The sequence below is a fragment of the Blennius ocellaris genome (assembly GCF_963422515.1).
Source record: "Blennius ocellaris genome assembly, chromosome: 16".
In the NCBI taxonomy this organism is placed as follows: Eukaryota; Metazoa; Chordata; class Actinopteri; order Blenniiformes; family Blenniidae; genus Blennius; species Blennius ocellaris.
This window is the reverse complement of record NC_137665.1, coordinates 819606-836746: the sequence shown is the minus strand read 5'-3', so window position 1 is coordinate 836746 and position 17141 is coordinate 819606. Positions and strand designations below refer to the sequence as shown.

Genomic DNA, 17141 nt, shown 5'->3' with positions numbered 1-17141 from the left:
GAGCGGAGCTCCAGCAGCTGGAGGAAAAGGTGACGGTGTTCAGACTGCACGGCCGGCCGCAGCCAAGATATATATTTAGTGTGAAAATATTGACAACATCTAACTTGTTGAAACATTTTAAAGCAGCCGAGGAGGATTGTCGTTGTTTAAAATGAACATATACAGTCTGTGGAGGTCATAAAGCTGAAGTCTAAACTCGTAATGCTCCAGGTCTCAGTAAACAGAGGACAGGTGTCCTGAGGGGATCTGAGGACAGGTCTGTCTCGGTGCTACGCCCCCTGGTGGACAGCCTGGCTCCACTGCAGCCTGTTCCTTTACACGTGGAAAACACATTGGAACTCACCTTTCTCATTGCTGGTCTTCTAAATTCAACATTCTGTTTAAACCTCCAGCTTCCTTCAGTCAAACACGTGTTTGTGTTTGAATCAGCGGCTGGACGTCGGAGGAAAATCGCCTGTTGGAAGAGTTTTCAAGTAATCTCCTTTGATCATCTGAAAATTAGGATTTCATTCAATGCAGATTAATTCAACTCGTATCTTTGAAAGTTCTACGATGACTAAAACTGTTAAAACAACTAGAAATGGTAGAAAATACCAAAGAAGCAGTATAAAGCAGTGAAAGGTGTCGAGGCGACAGCGACAATCTGCACGGGACTGAAAACAACCAAAACAGTCCAAACTGTAAAGAAAAGGCTGGATTGTAGAGAGGAAATAACATCAATTCAATATAAATTACAACTTTTGTACGTAGAGCGAATCATCATAACATCATGAGCCTCATCGTTTTAAAAGTTGATTCCATTTTTCCAGGTTTTCTGGAAATGAGAAAACAAAACATGGAAACTCTGCAGACTTTCCTCCCTGAAGCATCAAGACTCATTAATACGTTCATATTAACAAACTCTTTTGTAACAAAAGTCAAAACTTTGTAAATCTGAAGTCAAAGATCATAAAACTTCTGGAATGTCAAGAACTGAGATTTTAAACCTTCGACCTGCAGTTGAGTCTGAGAGACTTTTACTGTTGTAACAAGAACCAAACCTGAAAACACTTCCTGTTTACGTTTTAACACTGCAGCCTGGCGAGGCTCAACACCTCCTCCTCCTGCCCCCCCCCCCCCCTAACTGGTATCAGCCCAAATATAAACGCAGTGCGTTCCCTGGCAGACACATTGAAAGGGGGCGGAGCCTAACAGAGAGTTCAGACCAGGACGAAGTGAAGGACGACGAGCAGGAAGCAGAATCCAGAGAAACAAGACGACCAGAGGACGTTGAGCTTTTTACACCTGAGGAACGGTGAGTGTCTGTTCCTGGTTCTACCTGGACCAGGACCCGCAGGCCCTGGTTCTACCTGGACCAGGACCCGCAGGCCCTGGTTCTACCTGGACCAGGACCCTCAGCTCCAGAACCCAGAGTTCACCTAGCACCACAGCCACTTGTCTTTTATATATTTGAGACCAGATTCTGGTCCCGAGCGGCTCAACAGGTGCAGCAGGAACCACGTTTGTCCACACGAGGCTTTTGAAATCCGCTTGGACTTGTAACCTGGACGACTTCCTGCAGCTGAACGTGTCCATCAGACCCCCTGCTGCCGCATTAACCCTTTACTCTGCTGCTCGTCTGCAGATGTCTGCGTCTGCTGTGGCGGCACGCCGGCTGCTCGCCGCCGCGTCGGCCTCCGGACACGAAGGCGGCGGTGAGCCTCCATCCTCGTTTCTACCAGGGAGACCTGGTCTGTGGACCAGGGACCCTGACAGCTAATCATTAACTGTGTGTGTGTGTGTGTGTGTGTGTGTGTTGCAGCGAGGACCTGGAAGATCCTGACGGCGGTCCTGGCGGTCCCCGGCGTCGCCGTCTGCATGGCCAACGCCTACATGAAGGCCCAGGCGCACTCGCATGAGCAGCCGGAGTTCGTGCCGTACGCTCACCTGCGCATTCGCACCAAGGTGAGGCTCCGCCCCCTTTACGCCTCCTTTCAAGTGAAAACGCATCGGGGGTTTTTTTTGTAACGTTTTAAAGTTTTGCGTCCGTCAGGCAGCGTTCTGAACACGACGTCCGTTTCCACAGGAAACGCTGTCAAAACATTGCAGTTAGCATGTTGGGCCACTGGGGGGCGCTGTTGGTGGTTTTAGTCATGAAAACACACACATAGAGAACAACACGCTGGAAACGCTAACAACGGGCGAACACGGACATTCCAATGGATTGTCATTACGGTGACTGTCAAAATAAAAGCACCAAGTCGGAGGAGGATATGGAGGCGTGACGCCCTGGAGAAAACACTGTTCTGACTGCCTCTACTGAGCATGTGCAGGCATTTTCAAAAAGTTCCACCTCGGGGGAAATCAAGTGTGTTTTCAGTAGCCGTGAGCGCCGTCGCCATGGAGACGGACACTCGAAGCGCGACAAACGTTTTGCATTTTCACTTGAAAAAAATGAACAAACGTGGCCTGAGAGGAGCACCTCCTCCCCCCTCCTCTTCCTCCTCCCCCCCACCTCCTCCCCTCCTCCACCCCCCCCCCCTCTCCTCCTCCCACCCCCCCCCCTCTCCTCCTCCCACCCTCTGCAGAGGTTCCCCTGGGGAGACGGGAACCACAGCCTCTTCCACAACTCGCACACCAACGCCCTGCCGGACGGCTTCGAGGGCCCCCACCACTGAGACCCTGCGGCCCCCACCACTGAGACCTGCGGCCCCCACCACTGAGACCTGCGGCCCCCACCACTGAGACCTGCAGCCCCCACCACTGAGACCCTGCGGCCCCCGGAGGACAAACGCTGCAATAAAAGCTCCTGATCAATCAACCAGAGCAAAGTCGCCTCATTTCCTCCACCTGTTGAACACCACTTCCTCTCCCCCACCCTGAACTTCCTCTCCTCCACCCTGAACTTCCTCTCCTCCACCCTGAACTTCCTCTCCCCCACCCTGAACTTCCTCTCCTCCACCCTGAACTTCCTCTCCCCCACCCTGAACTTCCTCTCCTCCACCCTGAACTTCCTCTCCTCCACCCTGAACAGGCTCATTTCACTTTACAGCACAATGAAATGTAGCAGCACGTATTAAAAATGCACTTTTCTTTGCATATATAAACTTGTTATGTAGAAATGTATTAAATGGAATAACAAACACCGGCGCGCTAAATAACTGGAAATATTTCAAAGAAAGTCTAAGCTTTCTAAAACGAATTATATCACATTTATCCTGCAGCACATCAAAGAAATATTTTAAAGTTTAAATTAAAAAACATCATATTATCCAGTTTTTCAACAGTTTATCAGATCTTGTTGGTCTAAACATTTCTTGCAGGAGTCAAAGGGGGAGGAGCCTATACCTTGATTGTGATTGGCTGAACCCCCGATGACATCACATAGGGTTTGATTTCTGATTGGCTGCTTGGAGCAACACACTTTTTAAAGGAGAGAGAGAGAGAGAGACAGAGAGAGGGAGGGAGAGACAGAGAGAGAGAGACAGAGGGAGAGAAAGAGCGAGCGAGAGAGAGAGGGAGAGAGGGGCAGAGTGAGAGAGAGAGAGACAAAGAGAGAGAGAGAGTGTGTGAGTGAGTGAGAGCGAGAGAGAGACAGAGAGAGAGACAGAGACAGAGACAGAGAGAGAGAGAGAGACACTTCAGGAAGTGGTTCCAGGTATAAAGACGGTCAGAACTGCTGGAGAACCTTTAGCAGGTGAATTTTGCAAACTATGAGCCCTTCAAAATAATAGTGTTTTATTATTTTATCACCATTGTGGCTTTATTCTGACGGTCCGGCCAACTCTACATCGCCCCGCTCTGCCTGACGGCCCTGGAGAGGAAAACTGCCGCCGTCGTCACTCTGCAGTACGAAGTGAAGAAAAGATCAAAGTGAGTTCAGACTTCAGGACTTTCATGTTTGTGATTCTGAGACGAGCTGCTGGAGGAGTGACTGTGTCTCTCACCTGTCCTGGGAGTGAGGCCAGATATCAACACTAGAGTAATATAAGCACACACAAACAAAACAACACACCCCAGCGGTGCTCCAACAATATATTCAGTGTCATAAATGTACATGAGACGGGTGAATGTTGACTTCTCTGCATACCTGCTAGTATCTCTATGTACAAAATAAACAATTGGCTCCGAGGTCGACCCTGATTCTTCCAGCGACATGACACCTATCAAATGTAGATCTATATATATATATATATATATATATATATATATTCAGTCCTTTTTTTTTTTAAACGTTTTTCCAGATTAGAAAAACAAAAAATTGAAATGAAAAATCACAATAAATGCCGTCAGAAGTTAATGTGGCGTCAGTGAACCGTCATGCTAACGGGCGGCGAGCGACACGCTGGAGAACGGAGGTTCAGAACGGGAAAATAAAGTTTGTTTGGGGGGGGGAAGGGGGAAGGGGGGGGGGGGGGGTAAGGGGGGGGTAGCAGCCGGTTCAGCTGAATCCCGCCGTGTCGCCCGGCGTGGTTCAGCTCAGGGCGCCGGACACCAGCCCCAGCAGGTCCTGGATGAGGGTGTCGGTGCAGTCGGCCTCCCTGGCCAGCCTCCGGAGGCAGGCGGCGGCGGCGGCGGGGGAGGGGAAGGGCCGGGGGGCGTCCCGGACGGCGTCCCGGGGGCTCAGCAGCAGGGCGAGGACGGCCCGCCGCAGCGCCGGGAAGCTGTAGCGCTGCGCGAACCAGTAGACCTGCGGGAGCAGGATGGACAGCGCCGCCGCCCCGGCGCCGGCCGGCCGAGCTGAACCGTCACCGTCACTCTGCGGCGCCGCCGCCCCGGCGGCGCCGCAGAGTGACGGTGACGGTTCAGCTCGGCCGGCCGGCTCCTCTGGACCGACCGGTTCCGGGGCGGTGCTGCCGGTTTGAGTCCCGGTCCCGAGCGGAGACGCCGTCCTCGCTTCCTCCGCCCGTCCCCGAGGAAGCTCCGCCCCCCTCTCGGCTCCGCTCAGCTCCAGCTCCGACGTCCGGGTCGCCAGGTTCTCCTCGTCCCGGTCCGTTTCACAGCAGGTGGTCCCGGCGCCGCCCCCTGACGCCCCGGCGCCGGCGGAGACGAGAAGCGACACGCAGACGTCCTCCAGCTCCGCCTGCAGCTCGTCCACCACGAACCTGCAGGCCCCCGCCATGGCCTCCCCCAGTGGACAGTCCTGGAAGCGCAGGCCTCCCGCCGGGCACAAACTCAGCCGCAGCGCGTCTAAAACGGCACAGCGCCCCCCGCTGGCCGCCGCCGCCGCCGGCAGCCGGCAGCCGTGCAGGTAGTGCAGCACCGGCAGCAGCATGCCGGCGCTCACGTCCTTGATGCGGATCGCCGCCTCCGAGTGACCCCGAGCTTCCTCGAAGCCGCCTCTCAGCAGCGCCCTGAAGTATTCTGACCCCGCCCCCCCCTCCGCCCCCCCGCCCACGGCGTCCCGGCTGGCCGGGATCCGGCTCCCGTCGTCCAGCAGCAAGAGGAGGTCGAGGCCGGCCGCGCCGTACGGACACGCCTCGGCCAGGCGGGGCTTCTTGGAGGGCGGAGGAACGGCGTGAGGAGGAGGAACGGCGTGAGGAGGAGGAACGGCGTGAGGAGGAGGAACGGCGTGAGGCGGAGGAACGGCGTGAGGCGGAGGAACGGCGTGAGGAGGAGGAACGGCGTGAGGAGGAGGAACGGCGTGAGGAGGAGGAACGGCGTGAGGAGGAGGAACGGCGTGAGGAGGAGGAGGAACGGCGTGAGGAGGAGGAGGAACGGCGTGAGGAGGAGGAACGGCGTGAGGAGGAGGAGGAACGGCGTGAGGAGGAGGAACGGCGTGAGGAGGAGGAACGGCGTGAGGAGGAGGAACGGCGTGAGGAGGAGGAACGGCGTTCCCGGCGTGAGGCGGCAGAACCCCGATTGGACGCCGGCGTCCGGCGCCGAGCTCCGTCTGGACGGACGCCGTGAGGGCGGACAGACATTCAGCCAGCAGGGGGAAGTAGAGCGAGGGCCGGCGGGGGGGCAGGGCGACGTGGGGCTTGTTGAACAAGTCGGACAGAACTCTCCTCGGGTCGGCCGAACGCCCTTCATCATCATCATCATCATCATCATCTTCCTCTTCATCACGGCCGAGGGGCTGCAGGGCCAAGAGCAGCCCGCCGCCGTCCACCAGGAGCCTCTTCAGCAGCGACCGGTTGCTGTGGAGGGAAACAACCTTGAGGAAACTGATTTCATTGGCGGAACCTGAACGCCTCACGAGGTCAACGACGCAGCGTGGAGATGAAAACAGCCTCATGGAACCTCGACCAGTGACACTGAGGGACGCCAGTGGCGAGGAGGTGACCTCACCAGGGTGTGAATGGATGAAGGTTGTGAATCAATGACGTGTGGAGACACGAGACAAACTGCAGCTTCAGTCCAACAGCCGGTCCAGACCAGTGGGTCAGGGTGAGACAGTGAGAGGGTGAGACAGTGAGACAGTGAGAGAGTGAGAGAGTGAGGCTGACCTGGTGATGAGCGGCAGGCCGAGGGCGCAGTTCATCCTGTCACCTTCTGAACCCGACAGCATCAGGTGGGCCACCACGCCGGAGCCGAAGCCGGACTCACACTGGACCCGCAGGTTGTTCAGCAGGGTGACGCCTGCAGGGACAGACGGGGCGTCAAAGACACGGTAGCCCTTTGATCTGGTGGCGTCAAACATCGACCTTCACTACAGTGAAGGTCAAACATGGACCACGTTCACTACAGTGAAGGTCAAACATGGACCTTCACTACAGTGAAGGTCACACATGGACCAGGTTCACTACAGTGAAGGTCACACATGGACCAGGTTCACTACAGTGAAGGTCAAACATGGACCACGTTCACTACAGTGAAGGTCAAACATGGACCACGTTCACTACAGTGAAGATCAAACATGGACCACGTTCACTACAGTGAAGGTCAAACATGGACCTTCACTACAGTGAAGGTCACACATGGACCAGGTTCACTACAGTGAAGGTCAAACATGGACCACGTTTACTACAGTGAAGGTCAAACATGGACCACGTTCACTACAGTGAAGGTCAAACATGGACCATGTTCACTACAGTGAAGGTCAAACATGGACCACGTTCACTACAGTGAAGGTCAAACATGGACCACGTTCACTACAGTGAAGATCAAACATGGACCACGTTCACTACAGTGAAGATCAAACATGGACCACGTTCACTACAGTGAAGGTCAAACATGGACCACGTTCACCACAGTGAAGATCAAACATGGACGTTCACTACAGTGAAGATCAAACATGGACCACGTTCACCACAGTGAAGGTCAAACATGAACCACGTTCACCACAGTGAAGGTCAAACATGGACCACGTTCACTACAGTGAAGGTCAAACATGGACCACGTTCACTACAGTGAAGGTCTGGGTCAGACCGCGGAGACTTGATCCAGACTGTCCCCCACACTTCTCCAGACAAACGCGTCTATCATGTGAGGCTTCAGTCGTTTGAAATGACGTCAAGCACATTTTCAAACTCTTGTAAAAGATTAAAGATTGTTTTCCCCAGACTGACCCAGTGGGGCCGACCCCCCCCCCCCCCGCCGAGCCCCTCGCACTTCACCGTATTCAAGCGTTCCTCACCGAGCTGCTTGACTTTCGCCTTCACCCGCTCCGTCTGCCGCTCCCCGGCCCCCCGCCGGCCCCCGCCCCCCCGGCACAGGAGGTGCTGGATGAGGGCGACGGCGCCGGTGCGGACCAGCGCCTGCAGACAGTTGGGGTTGCAGCTGAGGCGGCAGAGCAGGCGGCTGCAGCGGCTGCTGGGGTCGCGGTGCTGGGCGAGGTAGAGCAGCAGGCCCCACAGCGCCCCCGAGCCCACCAGGGCGGCGCTGGGGTCGGTGGCGTGGGAGAAGCGCGACAGCAGCAGCAGGATGGGCGACTCGGGGGTCCAGGGCTCCGGGTGGTAGGGGTGGTACGCCGCCGGGCGCGGCGCCGCCGCCGGGGGGGCGTCCAGGGGGACTCTGGTCACGCAGGCCGCGGGGCTCGCCCGGTGCCTCCTCCTGTGGGGGGACGAGAACTTGGTGGGGGAGGCGGGGAGGGGGAGGGTGCCCGGCTGGGGGGGGCAGGAGGGGGGAGGGTCTCTGCTCTGAGGGGAGGAAGCCTGAGGAGGAGGCTGGGGCGACTTCTTTGGAGGAGCGGCTGTGTTCTTCAGGGAGGAGCTGGACTGAGGAAGAGGAGCAGAGGAGGACTGGGGGGACGAAGACGGCGCCACCTGCAGGGCCCCCCACTCGCCCTCCACACCCGGCGAGTCCAGCAGGTCCCCCTCGGAGGAGATCAGCCCCTCAGACACCAGCCAGGACCTGGAGACACGAGGGGTGAGGAGTGATGAGGAGTGAGGCGTGATGAGGAGTGATGAGTCCCCCCCCCCCCCCCCCAGACACCCACCTGAGGCTCAGGAAGCTGGAGGAGCCCTGCTCCCTCCCGGCCTCCTCCCTCCGGCAGCCCTCCGGACCGGGGAAGTCAAAGGAGTCGAAGCAGGAGGAGGGCAGGAGGTCGGCGGGGGACATGCTGGAGGCGGGGCCGGCGGCCGGCTGCTCCTCCCCCCCTCCCCCGCTGAGCTCCACCAGGCGAGACACCAGAAGCGGCGCCAGGCCCAGGTCCTGCAGCTGCTCCATGGCCGCCTCGTCGAACACGAAGTCCACGCAGGCCATGATGGGCAGGCGGGACAGCGAGGAGCTCCGGTGGGCCGCCAGGGACCGGGTCAGCGCCTCCAGCCCGCCGCTCTCCTTCACCTTGGCCCGGTTCACCGCCTCCTTGCAGCACAAGCACAGCGCCCGGAGGAAGACCCCCGCCTTCAGCGGGTCCCGCTTCACCTCCGCCGAGAACCTGGGGATGACGCCCAGCGAGCCCACCAGGGGGCGCAGGCTGCCCTGGGAGCACATGTTGGCCAGGGTCTTCAGCGCCAGCTCCTCCAAGGGCTTGCCGGCCTCCGCCTCCGCCGTCGCCATGGCGCCCAGCGGCGCCAGGACCCCCGAGCGCGACACCTCGCGGGCGCACTCCACGCCGCAGCCCCGGGTCAGCTCGTGGAGGGCCCGCAGGGCGGCCCGCCTCAGCGCCGGGGGGTACTCGGGGGCCAGGAGGGGGGCGAGGGCGCCCAGGGCCCCCTGGGTCAGCATGGAGAGGCGGTTGGCGTGCGTGTCCGCCAGGTAGAGCAGCGCCCGGGCAGCAGACTGGGCGCACTCCAGGGCGGGGCAGGAGGCCCGGGGCGCTGCAGCGGTGGGGGAGGACGGGGACGAGGACACAGACATACAGAGGACGAGGAGGAGGGGGACGCCGCCTGGGGGGGGAAGGGAGGGTTAATAACCGACGTCGGCGTTTCGGCGTCTACATTTTTTGTGCAAACAAGATTGATAAGAACTAAAAAGTGATAATTAACTAACTAACTAACTAACTAACCCTAACAGTTCTGGAAAAACATTTAAAACATTAACAACTATGATACACAGCGTCTCTAAACAGATAAAGAAACAAAACAAGGTGCTAAAATGGGCTAAAAACTGATAAAACAGTTCTGGAAAATACTGAAAATGATCAGGAAAAACATCTCAAATCAGTAAAAACATTAACGACTATGATACTCAGCGTCTCTAAACAGATAAATACTTAAAGTGGGAAAAAGAAACAAAGCAAAGTGTTAAAATAGGATAAAAACTGCGAACAGCTTTGGGGAATTTCTCCAACTTGATGACTGAATTGTGAGATTTTAGTGAGGAAAGGCATTTCAACAATCGTAACAAATTCCACCTGGTGGGAAAAATCAAAAAAGCGTCTCCCTCGGTCATCAAGGTTCCCGACCAGAACCTTCTGGTCCCTCCTGGACTTTCACATGAAAGTGTCTTCAGTCAGAGGACACCAGTAGTTGTTCTTGTAGGACACACGAGACTCACCGGCAGAGTGGATGAGGGCAGAACTCTCCGGGTCCATGGCCAGGTTCCCCAGAACCCGGGCCGCCCGGTTCTGAACCGTCTCCAGGGCCACGCTTCTCTTCAGGACGTCCACTGAGACCCAGAGGAACGACTCGTTTATCCACAAGCACTTGTGTATATAAATACGTTCACAATGGTGAAATCAAACGCGTCAGAAGTTGTAAGAACGTGAAGAACTCCTCACCCACGACCTCGATCCCGTCGAGCTTCCGCACCTGAAGAGGAGGAAAGTTCAGACGTTAGGAGCCGTGATGAGTTCTGTGGCTCTCCATCACGAGGAGGCTCCGCCCCCTTTGACTCCTCCCACAATCAGCCAGCTCTGCTCTGGCACATGGCGCCACGAGAGGAAGTACTTCTGTCTCTTCTCTCAAAAAGTGTGTTGCTCCAAGCAGCCAATCAGAAATCAAACCCTATATAGTGTCATCGGGGGTTCAGCCAATCACAATCAAGGTAGGCTCCTCCCCCTTTGACTCCTCCCACAATCAGCCAGCTCTGCTTTTTATTATGTGTATTATAGTTATTATTATTATATAATGCCTACTTCTAATGGCTCTGCCACTGCACCTCACTATTTATTTATCTTGCTTTGATCTCCTGCTTATTTCTCAGTGCCCATGTTCCATTCTGTGTTTTACTTTATGTCTTATACACAGATGTTTATATTTTACTTTTATTTCTATTCTATTTTATAATATTCGTATGTACCAGATTGCTGCAACAAAACAATTTCCCTTCGGGGCTGAATAAAGTAATTATCTATCTACTTCAGAGTGTTTCTCCAACATGAGCTAAAGTTAAATTCAGTCAGTTTTCAATGTAAACTGGGTCATTTGTTGAGGGTTTGCATATTATTCCTGGTCCTAATGGATCTTCTGGAGTTTTGAAGTTTAAGCCCACAAGTGTTAAACTAGATTAAAGTTCTATATAAAGTTGAGTCTGTTCACCAACACATGATCATTTAAAAGCCAAAAGTCAAATCGAGGAGGGTCAATGTGCAAACAGTCGTTCTGCACAAAGCAGCTCCTCTCGGGTCCAACGTGTTTTCCTGGTAACGGAGGAAACGCACCTCCTCCCGGGTCTCCGGCTCGGTGCAGCAGTTGCCCAGGATGCTGAGGGCCAGGTCCAGGGTCTTCCTGGGGCACTGCGGCTGCCCGAGGAGCCCCAGCAGGGGCCGCAGGCCGCCCCGGCCCCGGAACCTGGCGATGCCCGCCTTGTCCCCCTTGGTGTGCTGCGTCCTGATGGCGACCAGGGCCTTCCACTGGGCCGCCCGGGACCTCTTGTCCAGGTCCCGGCCCCGGGCGTCGGGCCCGGGGGGGTCGGCCCCGGAGGGGGCCGCCTTGTGGATGTGAGCCAGGCACCAGGTCAGGGAGGCCTCGGGGGGCCCCTCCGCGGGGGGGCCCCTGGAGTGTTTACCACCGCCCTGCGCCGGCGGTGCGGCCATGATAACCTGCGGGATTACAACTTTCCCGACGCGAATCCAAGTCTGGGTAAAGTTTCCCCCAAGAGATTACCAGAGTATAGTGAGAAAACTACAGGTACCAGCATTATGAAGAAGGCCGTACCACCTGACCGCCGGGCGCCGCGGTGACCGACGGGAGATGGAGTTCCTCGACCTGCGATCCGCGCTCCCAGAACTGGCCTACATCGCTCACGAGGCCCAACCAGCGCCGCTCGGACTAAATGGCGTGTATCTGCTCAATGGAACACATCTTTGCTCGTCACGGGACGATTTAAGTCTCTATTTCATCCATGTTTTGTTACCACTGGCCGAATAACTTTGGTGAAACAAAATGCAATCGCGTCTGTTAGCCGCTAACGCCATCTTTAGCCAAACAACAAAACAGGGGCGGCCGAAGGGAGGAAGCAGGGAGTCCGGGGGGCGGGGCTCCAGTGCATTCTGGGATTTGTAGTTTAAATTCATTCCACGGTCATCGCTTTGGTCTCGGTAGAAACTACATTTCCCGTCACAGTGACGAACGACGACACACGTCAGTGGGAGTGAAGATTTTACGAGTTGTAGTCCATCTGATAGCGCGCGTCAGCGAAAAACCAAGCGGCGTCGACGAACAAGGACTACAATTCCCAAAACGGACGTGTTCCGTTGTTATACTCATCGCTTTTGCGGACGCGAGAGAAGCCATCGGTGCCTCTGAGAGGTTGTTAAATTCCGCGATAGACACACCGCCGTTATTCTAAAACAAGAAAACAAAGTTTGTCTGCTATGTGTGTGACTCAACCGGCATGGAGGTGATTGATGCAATTGTGATTCAAAACAGTGAGGTGGAGGCAAAGGAGACGGTGGTGTCCAGCCTGGATAAAACCAAAGCAGGTTGGTTGAAACAGTCTGAAGCATGAGTCCGGAGGGCCTGATGACACATCAGTCACATCCATCACCATTATACATCCTCTGGGTCTTTATGGCTCCTGGTCAACCAGACGCCTGCAGCTTATCAGAAATGATCGAACCGAGGATAGAAAGTCCAAATCGGTGTCACTGATTCATCCACATGATGCACCTTTGTTTCCGCCCCTAGAATTCATCTGGACCCTGCAGGCCACGTGGCACCTGGTCAACACCCGGCTGGAGATGGACGCGGCGTTCGACCAGCCCGTGTGCAAGAAGAAGAAGCTCTGGGAGATGGTGGCAGAGAAGGTGAACGTCCAGCTGAGGGAGTCGGAGGTCACGGTCAAGGCCTACGAGTGTGACCTCAAGTGGCGGAACATGCTGGCCACCTACAGGAAGAACGCGGAGCGGGCCAAGAGGCTGGGCGCCGCCGGCGTCCACTGGGAGTTCTTCAAGGCCATGCACCAGGTCCTGGGCAAGACCCGGGAGGAGGTGGACGCCCAGCGCCGGGCCAGGCTGAGCGGCACCAGGGTGGGCAAGGCCATGGCCAGCAAGAGGTTCACCCCCATCCTGCCCACGCCTCCGGCGGCGGGGGCGGCGGCGGCGCCCGGCCCCGCCCGGCCCCCCCAGGACGTCCTGCAGCTGTACCTGGAGCTGCAGGAGAGGAAGATGAACATGTGGGCCCAGCAGAGAGCTCTGGAGGAGAGGAAGATCGAGGCCATCAACAACCTGGCCCAGGCCATCTCCAGCCTGGCCCAGAGCAGCGCTCAGAAGGACGAGCGCTGAACTTTGACCCGTTTGCTCAAACCAAAACGTTTCTGATAACGCAGAAGTAGGAGAACTGGTGTGTTTGTGGTCTTCGTATCAAGGTGGCTCATGCCGTTACTGTTTTTTGGAATTTATGTCGACAGAGATCAAAATCTAATTTATTTTTTTTTACAAAATGTAAAGGTCAGTGATGGTTTGCAGGAGTTCAAGAGCACAACAAATCAAAATATCCGAGAGCATATATGAACCACTGCAGTGTCCAACATAGGAACTCTTTTTTTTAGGATCTTTGCAAATACAGGTAATCCCAAAAAAGCTAAATCAAATAAACCGATACCATAAAATGCTTACAACGTTCTTTATTATTACTGAGATGAATTAATGCTTTTGTCTTTCCTCAAATAATGGTTCTGATTAATAAATAAGTTTACATTGCTGCGGCCTGTGGACTGGAATCAACGAGGACATCTAGTGGTCAAAGTAGGAACTACAACATTGTTTTCTTGAAGTTCATGGTGGTTTTTAGAAATACTAAAATATCAGACAGATTACACTTAATGTCATCGACACAACTGGAATCAATCCTGTTGAAATGTTTGGATTAAAGGCTTATAATTGAGTTTTATTCATTAATTCACCATATTCTATTGTAGTTTATCCAGTTCAAGGTCCAGAGATCCAAAGAAACCTAAAGACTTAAATTGGAGATATTTTTCTAATGTACTTTTTTATACCTGAAAACCAAATCTTTCTTATATTTTAAGATTTTAGCGTTACGATGTATTCGCTGTGTAAAATTACACGATGTACGTTTTCCTCATGCATTTCCTTCATGAATTCCTAACAAATCCCAGACTGAGGCGTCGTCGTGGCCGTTGCTTTGCATTAAACTGCTTTCTTTCTACTTTGCATTGGTGTGAATGTGACGACAGCCGAAGCCTTGATTTCAATCACAGGAGTAAAAGTGAAAACGACGACGTGACGACGTTCCAAACAGGAAACACTTTGTGAAAATACAGCTTTAATCCAACGTAAAGTCACACACGTCCAGAGTTCAACTTTGCAAACAGGAGCTCGGCGATGGCGTCACGTGTGCGTACGCCCTCCTCGTCCACCTCGCCCTCCCTCTCCTCCCTCCCCTCCCTCTCCTCCCTCCCCACCCTCCCCTCCCTCCCCACCCTCTCCTCCCTCTCCTCCCTCTCCTCCCTCTCCACCCTCTCCACCCTCTCCTCCCTCTCCACCCTCTCCACCCTCTCCTCCCTCCCCTCCCTCTCCACCCTCTCCACCCTCTCCTCCCTCCCCTCCCTCTCCTCCCTCCCCTCCCTCTCCCCCCTCCCCTCCCTCTCCTCCCTCTCCACCCTCTCCACCCTCTCCTCCCTCCCCTCCCTCTCCACCCTCTCCACCCTCTCCTCCCTCCCCTCCCTCTCCTCCCTCTCCTCCCTCTCCACCCTCTCCTCCCTCTCCACCCTCTCCTCCGCCACTTGTCCGATGTCTAGAAACACGTTGTGCAGCAGGCAGGCGGTGAGCGCCACGGCCTTCGCTCGCTCGTAGTTTCCAATATCCAGATACGTGAGTCGTTGGAACCTGGCCCTGAGGCGGGCCACGGCCCGGTCCAGGGTGACCAGGTGTCCCTGCAGCGTCCTGTTGAAGAGCTCCTCCCTGGCTCCGCCGCCGCCGCCGTACGGCGTCAAGACGCGAGCGGTGAGCGGGTAGCCGGCGCCGGCGACCAGGACGGCGCCGGGCGGCATCAGCTCGGGGTCTCGCCCCAGTCTGTCGGCGAGGGCGCCGCCCCGCTCGCCGTCCGAGCCGCGGCCGACCCGGCAGTGCAGGAAGCGGCCGGCGCCGTCGCACACCAGCTCCAGGTGGAGCCAGGAGTCGGGGTCGGCCCGGCGCCGCAGCGAGCTCTCCACTTCCTGTTTCCCCATCGGCAGCCGGATCGGGACCCGGGTGTGACCCAGAACGCCCAGCACCCGGGGGACGGCCTGCGCCTCCTGCTGTACCTCTTGCTGCTCCTCCTGCTGCTCCTCCTCGTCGACCAGCAGGCTGGAAAATGGAACGAGCCCCTTGACTGCTTCTTTTCCTGCAGAGACGAGAGGAAGTCATGAAGCTCTTTTCACAGAAGGAAGGAAGGAAGGAAGAGGGAGGGATGGAGGGATTGATGGATTGTGTCCCTGAACCCCACCCGGAGGCCCCGCCCACCCGGAGGCCCCGCCCACCTGTAGGCCAGCGGAGGATCTTCCCCTGCAGGGCGTTGACTCGGTGGCAGAAGGAGAAGAAGAGGCGGTGGATGTTTCCCTTCTCCAGCCGGAAGCGTCGGGAGACGCTGCGGTAGCTGAGGCGCTGGGACAGCAGCGTGAGGGACAGCAGGACGGTGTGGGACAGGGACAGACGGGCCCGGCCCGCCAGACGGGCGCCCGACCCGGAGGTCTGGAGCAGCAGGGCGATGTGCTGCAGGGCGAGGAGACGGCGTCACTGCTTCTCCAGGAAAACGGCTACGGAAACCTTGTTTTGTTTGTTTTAAATAAACTTCTGCTGCTTTCAGACAATGTTTGACATCACAGCTGTGAAGTCACTGATTCCAGCTCTACGACCAATCAGGGCTTATTTTCTACACTCAGTTTGAATTTTCATTTTACTTTAACAGAACAAATAGTGAAATATAAAATATTCAAGGTGACAATGAAAAATGACTGAAATCAGAAATGATGAAAAAATAACTTAAGAGTAAGTTTTGGCCTTTTTTCTCCTCATGTTTTCCGTTTTGACAGTTTTTTCCTTCCGTCACTGGTGTTGAAGGAACTTTATTACCAAAATAAACTTGGTCTTCAGCCTGAACCCAGCTCGTCTCCAGAAATTGTGAAAAAAAACTTTTTAGATAAAGTGTGAACTCTTCAGCACTATAAATTGAATGCACAAAGTTCAATGTATGAACTGTAACCGAAACAAACTTTCATTCATTCATCTTCAAAATGCGATGATTTTGTATTTGCAGCGCATGAATGAGGAAACGGAAGATATTGTACTTGTGGGTTTCTGTGTACATGCAGCCCACGTTCATCACTCACTTGTGGCAGTGCTCATGAGTACTAGATTACATGCAGTAGGGAGACATGGAAGTACTCAGTTACAGTCATGTAATCCCTGAATATCATTGGTGCACAAATCTTGAAGTTTCATGTAAAGTGAATGTGAACAAGAGGCTTTGAATCCTTCGGCTTAAATACATGATGTTTGCACATTTTAGTGCAATACGTGACATTTGCATGTAACTGTTCGGTGTTTTTCTCTGCGAGGCTGCAGGAACCGACCTGGACCGCCGCTGCGAGCGGCTCCTGCTGGGGCTCCGCGGCCCGGGCTGTGGAGGCTGCCGGCGGGACTGGAGCCTCCGGCCGGGGTGGACTCTGCAGCAGCTGCAGGTAGAAGGTGGTGGGAGGAGGAGCAGGAGCAGGAGGAGCAGGAGGAGGAGAAAGAGGAGCACCAGCAGGAAGCTGCTCCTCCAGCCGGGCTCTCAGCTCGGCCTCCAGGACCCCCTCCACCGCCTGGTCCAGCCGGAGCTCCAGCTCCCCGGCGGACAGAGGCTGCCACTCCCGCTCCAGCACGTCCAGCACGGCCCTGGCCGCGGACACGACGTGCTCCCGGACCTCCATGTTTCCACCGGAAGCTCCCGGAGGAGCAGCGCTGCGCCGCTAGCACGATGCTAACGAGCGTGTGCTGCGTTCAGGTGTCGTCGGAATTTTGAAAGATTCAGTGAGACGTTCAGGAACCACTAAAAAATAGTTTTTAGGAATTTGTGACTAAAAAGAAACATTTCTGCCATTTTTCACAAGATAAAATTCATCCAAAAAAAACGTGTTTATTACTTCAAACGGGCCGCATCGAATAGTTCGAATAAAAACTGCATCTTTGGTTAAATTTGATTCATAACTTGTTTTGTAGATTTTATATAACTACTACTTCTAAAAGCTTGTGTTCTTCACTACATAACTAAAATTTAGAATACAAAACCTTTTTTCAACGGTTTTATTTATTCTATTTTTGAAGCTATATTACATTTTAGGCCTTTTGATAAATTTTGGCCATTTTGCTTGTATATTCCTTAAAAAAAACTTTCATGGTTGGACTTGTGTTG

General features: G+C 54.9%; 4 protein-coding genes across 5 annotated transcripts; 2 read left to right on the top strand and 2 right to left on the bottom strand.

The window, feature by feature from the left end:
- The first annotated feature begins 1164 nt into the window (after positions 1 to 1164).
- cox6a2 (cytochrome c oxidase subunit 6A2) lies at positions 1165 to 2800 on the top strand. 2 transcript variants are annotated; one of them, XM_080511367.1, is made up of 5 exons: positions 1165 to 1294; positions 1625 to 1694; positions 1802 to 1944; positions 2568 to 2661; positions 2729 to 2800. In XM_080511367.1, the coding sequence occupies exons 2-4, from the start codon at positions 1625 to 1627 to the stop codon at positions 2655 to 2657; spliced, it is 303 nt and encodes a 100-aa protein (XP_080367493.1). In that variant the 5' UTR covers positions 1165 to 1294; the 3' UTR covers positions 2658 to 2661; positions 2729 to 2800. The 2 variants fall into 2 exon arrangements, with proteins under 2 accessions (XP_080367493.1, XP_080367492.1); XM_080511366.1 differs by having other exon boundaries at positions 2568 to 2800.
- Positions 2801 to 4417: 1617 nt separating this feature from the next.
- Positions 4418 to 11477, bottom strand: armc5 (armadillo repeat containing 5). Its single transcript, XM_080511835.1, has 8 exons — positions 10967 to 11477; positions 10085 to 10115; positions 9862 to 9972; positions 8360 to 9251; positions 7559 to 8274; positions 6429 to 6561; positions 5726 to 6119; positions 4418 to 5518 (listed from the first exon to the last, which is right to left on the bottom strand). The coding sequence occupies exons 1-8, from the start codon at positions 11339 to 11341 to the stop codon at positions 4454 to 4456; spliced, it is 3717 nt and encodes a 1238-aa protein (XP_080367961.1). The 5' UTR covers positions 11342 to 11477; the 3' UTR covers positions 4418 to 4453.
- A 627-nt stretch (positions 11478 to 12104) lies between these two features.
- Positions 12105 to 13187, top strand: LOC308141510 (uncharacterized protein). Its single transcript, XM_080511693.1, has 2 exons — positions 12105 to 12229; positions 12435 to 13187. Exons 1-2 carry the CDS (start codon positions 12142 to 12144, stop codon positions 13028 to 13030), a joined length of 684 nt encoding a protein of 227 aa, XP_080367819.1. The 5' UTR covers positions 12105 to 12141; the 3' UTR covers positions 13031 to 13187.
- A 347-nt stretch (positions 13188 to 13534) lies between these two features.
- Positions 13535 to 16715, bottom strand: LOC308141627 (uncharacterized protein; the record flags this gene model as incomplete). The annotated part of the gene is made up of 4 exons (XM_080511834.1): positions 16321 to 16715; positions 15229 to 15460; positions 14461 to 15092; positions 13535 to 13543 (listed from the first exon to the last, which is right to left on the bottom strand). The coding sequence occupies exons 1-4, from the start codon at positions 16657 to 16659 to the stop codon at positions 13535 to 13537; spliced, it is 1212 nt and encodes a 403-aa protein (XP_080367960.1). The 5' UTR covers positions 16660 to 16715.
- Positions 16716 to 17141: the final 426 nt, after the last annotated feature.